General features: G+C 44.5%; 1 protein-coding gene across 1 annotated transcript; it reads right to left on the bottom strand.

Moving 5' to 3' along the window:
• Positions 1–496: 496 nt before the first annotated feature.
• Positions 497–6,964, bottom strand: LOC116833485 (perilipin-2-like). Its single transcript, XM_075061431.1, is given in 7 exon segments — positions 497–1,705; positions 1,800–1,954; positions 2,419–2,614; positions 5,020–5,117; positions 5,665–5,697; positions 5,700–5,858; positions 6,886–6,964. Coding segments are annotated over 7 exon segments (1,071 nt in total). The 3' UTR covers positions 497–1,354.
• Between the last annotated feature and the right edge of the window lie 393 nt (positions 6,965–7,357).

The following is a 7,357-nucleotide window of genomic DNA, read 5'->3' as shown; positions in this document are numbered from 1 at the left end:
CCTGTTTTGTGAAGCCAGAAGTTCTTTCTGCAGTGCTATGTACTGTTTGGAGATTTTCCAGTTAGCTATATTTGATGTTGAAGCTAAGGGCACCTTCTGGTCTGACACGTGATATGGACATTAGAGGGAAATAATGTTTATCTAACCCTCAAAAGAAGTTTAGAACCCTCAAGCCCCAGGGATGAGGATCTTTACTGGTCCCAACTAACCTAAAAAGAATTCTGGAATACTGTGTGGAGACACCATCTTCCTTAAGATCCTGATGAAAGATATGAGTAGAGGAAGGATAGGTGGCTGTTGGTATGGTCTCCTACCTTTTCTTGATGGTATCAGGTTGCCAATGGTGGCTGTTGGTTCTCCAGCACTGGAAATTTTTAAAAAGAGATGCTCATTCACCTACAGCTATTGGACTTCCTGGAATGGATTCCTGTGTTACAGGAGATAACACTAGAAAGGCTAAAAGTTAAAGCAATTCAAGAACAAGCTAGAAGACAAGTTTGTATGCAATATACCTTTATTTTACAAGAGACAAAAGTTCTCTACTACAGCAATTTGAGGAGAAGTGACAAGGGAATATGAGTGAGCCAGTTACCAAAACAAGTGTAAAGGTAGTCACCAATACACTGGTTACAGTCATCTGACTAACAGTGTTTTTATACACCCCTCCTCCCACCATGGCCTTTCTAGTGCTTGTCAATGGACTTGTTCAGCAAGCCACATGAGACACCTAGAGCTGAAGGTGTATTTAGTACCATTTCTCACTGCTTCAAGGAGGAAGTCTTAGAGGTCTAGCAAGAACTTCTCCAAGTTGGAGAAGTCTACCTCACCTGTGGCAAAAAACAGCTTTCCCCAGAAGAAACCTAGTTCTCAGCCACTACTTGAAGATTGTGGGGAGTATTCTAGATGTAGGTTGTTGAGTTCCTGGAGTGTAGTATGCAGCTTATGTATTGTTTTACAGTCATATTTCACCCTCATTTTAAACAGATACTGCTGGTGACGACATTCCTGTTTAGAAAGCAAACTCAATCATTGTTTTTATCTTAGCTCAGCCCCAGGTAGCATGCAGCCCATGCAAGATGTGAGATGGAGTTCTACCCTAAGCTACCTGGGGAGAAAGTGCCTCTCCAGGATTGTGGTGAAGAACGTTTGAGCCAGGAGCTGCAAGCAGCTTCATTTCCCTACAAGAAAAAGCAATTCAATCTAATGTCAGGAGGTGGCTGCACAAAGGTTTAAGCTTTCAGACCTTATTGTTAATCACTATAAAAGTGTTAAGGAAAATTCGGTCCTTTACAAGTGAGTTGCAGTAAGTTTGACAGAGCTGATTATGGAAGCCACTTAGTCTTCCCCCCCCCCCTCATTCTGATGGTTCCATGGCTTCTTCTGGTATTTTACCAGACAGCATGAAGGGTCCCACTAGCCAGGACAGAGGAGTGTTGTGCACTATGTACTCTAGCAGCTCATCAATGTAGCCCTGGGCTTTGGTGACCTGTTTGCGGCTCTGGGTCAGGATTCTGCTGGAGAGGTCTTGGAAGGAGTGGACTGTGGAGAAAGAAGCCTGGAGCTCTTTTGTGCTGTGGCAAACCTGCTGCACCTTATCCTGAATGTTGGAGGGGAAGCCTTGGATGCTTGACATTAGGGTCAGGCAGGTTGCCTGCAGCTGCTGTATAATGCTCAGAAACATTGTCAGAGCACGAGACTCCAGTTGCTGAAAGGAAACAAGTTATTAGTGAGGTAGAAGACGACTCTTGAGAGGGGCAGAAAGGACACAGCCCAAAGCTGGATCCTGGCTAATTACATACCTCAGCTTGTACCAAGTCTGTGTCCTCACTCCCTCCTGTCTGCCTTTTGCTCCAGTCCAGCCACATTTGGTGGAGCTTCTCTTGGCCATCTTGAAGCTTCTGATCCACTCCTTGCTTCATATATTCAATCTGGAGGAGCAAGGAGAAAAAGAAGTCTTACCATAACACCTCTGTAGCACCTTTTATACATCACATGCATTTTTGAGCATCTATGAGATGCTGGGGCTTCCTCCATACCAGTGATGACTGGTCTATATTTCAGTATGTTTGGATATTCAGTATGTTGGCAAATACTGCCACAGACAGACAGCCAGTGCTCCATGCCAAGACGGAAATTATCTTCCCCTCCCTTCTGCACTGAGTCGCTCAATTGCAACACCTTTCTCAGAGATCTCCTTTCGAGACTGAGTTTGGCCAGGTGTTGCATCAGCTTGTGAGTTTTGATGGAACCAAAGTATGTTGGCAGTTGGGATTGGCTTGTTTGCCTAGATCAGCACGGTTGGGAAACTAGGCCCACATTCAGATACTGGGAACCCTCTGAACGCGGACCAGATGCTCCTGACCTGGGAGGTTAGCCCCACGGCCACTCCTCTGCTTGCCTCAGCTCACTGCTGCCAACAGTGCTGCTCTTTGGCTGCAAGCTCTTTCTGGGAGCACAGCGGCCAAGCCACAGTCTGAACAGCTTTGTGCTCTGGACTGCCCACGTGGCAATAGCGGCTGTCCTGGTGCTCCAGCATCATGTAAGGGGGGCAGGGATGGTGTGGATGGACAGACAGGCCAGGGGGTTCAGGGTGGAAGTCAGAGTGGGACAGTGTCTAGGGTGGTCAGAAAGTGGGAACAGAGGGAGTGAATGGAGGGCATGGTTTCATTCTGGGGTTGCGTCTTGAGGAATGAGAAGGGATTGAGATGGAGCACGGGCAGAGGTTGCTCAGTGGCAGTGAAAGGAGAAGGAGTTCCTGGTCATACCTGGCTGTTTGGGGAGCATAGCCTCCTCTCATGGCCTCTCGGCGTAGCATTTTCAGAAATCCAACGTGGCCCTTCAGGCCAAAAAGTTTGCCCTGGCCGGGCCTAGATCCAGTTACGTGACGAGCTTAGAAGCAGCTAATTCCAGCTGGAACCTGGGTTTTCCTTAGTCAAAGGTGTGAGACAGGAGAGCCTCACGTTAGTATCAGAGGGGTGCCAATAGTGTTGCAACGTTCGGGAATCTGCAAAAAGCAGCAGAGAATGCCTGTGCACCTTATTCGACTAACAGAGTTTTGGAGCGTGAGCTTCGTGGGTGAATACCCACTTCGTCAGACAGCAGTAGTGAAATTTCAGAGGCAGGTATATATATGCTAGCAAGCAAGCTAGAGATAACGAGGTTAGTTTCAATCAGGGAGGATGGGCCCTGTTCTAGCAGTAGAGGTGTGAAAACCAAGGAGGAGAAACTGGTTCTGTAATTGGCAAGCCATTCACAGTCTTTGTTTAGTCCAGAGCTGATGGTGTCAAATTTGCAGATGAACTGAAGCTCAGCAGTTTCTCTTTGAAGTCTGGTCCTGAAGTTTTTTTTTTGCTGCAGGAATGGCCACCTTAAGGTCTGCTATTAGTGTGGCCAGGGAGGTTGAAGTGCTCTCCTACAGGTTTTTGTATATTGCCATTCCTGATATCTGATTTGTGTCCATTTATCCCTTTTCTGTAGTGACTGTCCAGTTGGCCGATGTACATAGCCAGAGGGGCATTGCTGGCATACGATGGTGTATATTACATTGTGTGGACATGCAGGTGAATGAACCAGTGATGGCCTGTGGCTGATCTGGTTAGGTCCTGTGATGGTGTCGCTGGTGTAGATATGTGGGCAGAGTTGGCATCGAGGTTTGTTGCATGGATTGTTCCTGAGTAGAGTTTACTATGGTACGGTGTGCAGTTGCTGGTGAGAATACGTTTCAGGTTGGCAGGTTGTCTGTGGGCAAGGATTGGCCTGCCACCCAAGACCTGTGAAAGTTGGGATCGTTGTCCAGGATGGGTTGATAGATCCCTGATGAGCGTTGGAGGGGTTTTAGCTGGGAGCTGTATGTGTGCATGGCCAGTGGAGTCCTGTTGGTTTTCTTTCTTGGGTTTGTCTTGTAGTAGGAGGGCTTCTGAGTACACGTCTGCTCTGTTGATCTTTTCCTAATTTTCCTCGTCGTGTGGGTATTGTAGTTTTGAGAATGCTTGGTGGAGATTTTGTAGGTGTTGGTCTCTGTCTGAGGGGTTAGAGCAGATGTGGTTATAATGCATCATCAGGGATCTACAACCCATCCTGGACAACGATCCCAAACTTTCACAGGTCTTGGGTGGCAGGCTTTCACAGGTCTTTTCTTTTAAACTTTCACAGGTCTTTTCTTTTAAGCCTGCTGCCTATTAGTTTCACTGGGTGACCCCTGGTTCTTGGGTCATGTTTACTCTTTCACAACAACACTTCCCTATTCACTTTCTCTACACCATTTGTGATTTTATAGACCTTCTCTTAGTCTCCTTCTGAAGATAAGCCACCCCAGTCTTTTTAATCTTGCCTTATATGGAACAGCTTCCATATCCCTAATCATTTTTGGTGCCCTTCTCTGTACTTTTTTTAATTCTAATAATCCTCTTTCGATATGGGGCAACCAGAACTGTGTGGCAGTATTATAGATTTATATAGGGGCATGATATTTTTCTGTCTTAATACCTACCCATTTCCTAATGCTTCTCAACATAGTTAGCTTTTTAAACTGCTACTGCACATTGTGGATAGTTCTCAGAAAACATCTGCTCAATGACTTCAAGAAGTTTCTTTTGTGAAAACAGCTAATTTAGATTCTATCACTTTGTGTGGTTGGGATTATGTTTTCTCAATGTGCATTAACTTGCATTTATCAACATCATCTGCCATTTTGTTGCCTAGTCACACACTTTTCTGAGATCCCTTAATTCTTTTCAGTCAGCTTTGGCCTTCACTATTTGTAACTTAATGTAGTTGAATGGGACTCAGTCGCCTCACTTCCTACCTGTACTTTGCCAGCTTCCATCCTCACCTCCTTACTAGGAGATAAAGGGGATTTTCTAATAGATCCTTTCCCAGGGGATGTCTGTCCAAATCGTGTACTCCTCTGCACCCAATAGCTTTCCCAACCCCCACACTTAGTTTAAAAACACCACTACAAGTTTTTTCCATTTAGTAGAATAGCTTTTAGACAGTGACAGGGGAGAGTCAGTATATCACCCTCTTAATACATCTACCTACCTGTTGCTCCTGTTCCTGGTTCTCTAGGGAAGAATCATTTATTTGCTTCTCAGAAGACATAGCGGAGTCAGAGACAGCTGAAAGGCAAGAGAGGTGGAGCAGTTACAGGTCAAGAGCACAAACTCATTTGACTAAACACTGCAGCTTAACAACCAGTCACATCAATCATAGCTTAATAGAACCCTACAAATATCTAGTTTTTACTAACATTTTAACCTCTTTGAGAAAATAGTCTGTAAGTTATTCTCATCGATGTAAGGATTAAGAAGGAGTCTCTGAGAAGTCACATTTGAGAGAAGTCCTATCTACATACCAGGCAGGAAGGAAAAAAAAGCAAAGCTACCAGCTATAGATCACAGTAAAGAAGCGCCAACTTGATACTTCCTTTCTCTCCCTATCAGGAGAGAAGTAGAGAAGGAAGGAAGAAAAAAAAAAACACCCACAAACCAGAAATACAAACCCCATCAATCATATTTAAAAAGTAGCATTTTGTGCAAATTACTATATGTTGAAACTAATAAAAATGTTTTTATTTACTATCATCTCATCTACAGTAATTATTTACCTGGCCTGATCAGCTGTACTTGAAATTCCAGTAAGTACAACACATCCACCTACTATCACCTTTTATGTACCTGTGATGATGGCTTTGGGGAGGTGGTCAGGAGCTGAAGACAGACAGTTCAGCAAACCTGTGAGAAAGAAGTACTCTCTGGTGTGACCAATGAGGATAGAATGCATGTGGGACAACATGCGGGGGTTCTTGGAAAGTGAATAATGTACACAATAGGATTGCAACTGACCCCTTTGGTTAATTTCTTAGTAGTTCAAGATGAACTCTCCTGTGAGCAGTTTGGTCGCAGATCTACAGAGGTATTTAGGCACTTTACCCATTGCTTTCAATCAAAAGTTAGGAAGTCTAAATAACTTTGAGGAGTTAGGGCTTACAGCTCTGTGCAAGTGTTTCTTATTCATGTAGAGCAGACAGTGAGATAGCCAATCTGCATGGACTCACTTGGGTAGTTTAAAAGCTACAAGTGTATTATTGTAGATTTTTTACTTATTTGCTATAGGGTAATATTTAAAGTAGTATAAGAGAATCAGAAATCTGGGTCCTTAGTAACTTTCCCTTCCCATCATCTTACTGCCTAATGAGCAGCAGGGTTGGGACAATCTTTGCTGTAACCCATCCTAAAGTATAACTTGCTACCAGAAACCATCTCATGGTATAAACTTGTAATTTTTATTAAGTTATTGCATAACTGGGTAGGACAGCAAAGGGCAGGAGAGACAATGGCAGAAAACAAAAGAGCTAGAGGATCTTTAGTTCGTTCTTTGTCCATGTAGCACACTTCTTTTCTCTCATTCTCCACCCTTATCATTATTTGTATTATCGTTGTGCCTGGGAACCCCTGCCATGGACAAGACCCCACTGTGCTAAGCGCTGTACAAGCAGAAAACAAAAGACAATCCCTGCCCCAAGGGGGTACAAGTCAAAGTAAAAGAACAAGAGACACCGATGGAGATGGACAGATGGGGGAAGTCAAGGAAACAATATTATGTTTGTCACACGATAAACTGGGTCTCAACAGAGGTAAACACTTAGGTTTTTGTAAGCCTGCATCTTCTGAAATTCAGCCAGCCCAGGGCAAATCTCTCCACTACACAAAGGTCCCTGATGTGCACTGATCTGTCCATGTTGCCTCCAAAGGAATGGGGACACTTTCCCTGCAAATGGTGATCCTTTTAGGACAATATCCTTACATATCCCTGGTCATTGTGTATAATTAACCAGATTTCTTTGCCTAACCCTGTTCTTGTGACAGATCTTTCTCCTGAGCTCACCTGCTTCTAAAGAGTCCTCGTTCCTGCATTCCTCCTCAGGAGGGCAACTCACCCCTATGCAATCTCCCAGGCAGCTCATTATGGATTGGGACTGTTTATGTACAGATCTTATGATCATGCCTCAGTTAAAAGTTCAGCAGAGGGCCTCTAAGGAATCCAGTAGATATGTTGGGAGTGAAGTGATATTAGGGAGATGTGATGCTGACACAAAGTTTGGCAAAACTGCGCTCAGCTGGTTCTATTACCAGGCAGCAGCAGAATGCCCCTTTATGAATCATTTGAGCTCCAACCTAAGACTCCCCCACCTCCAGTCTGGTGGAAATGGAAGCATAACTGTGGGTCACTATGACCCAGCTCCCTCTTTGCCAGCACCGACCCTCTCACCTCCCATTTACCCTTGTAGCAGATCCCTGGAGTGCAGCCCCTCCTGAACCTTTTTATTACTTTGTCATGACTGTGTTGATGGAGTCCA

The sequence above is a fragment of the Chelonoidis abingdonii genome, unplaced genomic scaffold, assembly GCF_003597395.2.
Source record: "Chelonoidis abingdonii isolate Lonesome George unplaced genomic scaffold, CheloAbing_2.0 scaffold0717, whole genome shotgun sequence".
In the NCBI taxonomy this organism is placed as follows: Eukaryota; Metazoa; Chordata; order Testudines; family Testudinidae; genus Chelonoidis; species Chelonoidis abingdonii.
Note: the sequence above shows the minus strand (reverse complement) of the source record. Positions and strands in the feature narration are given on the sequence as shown.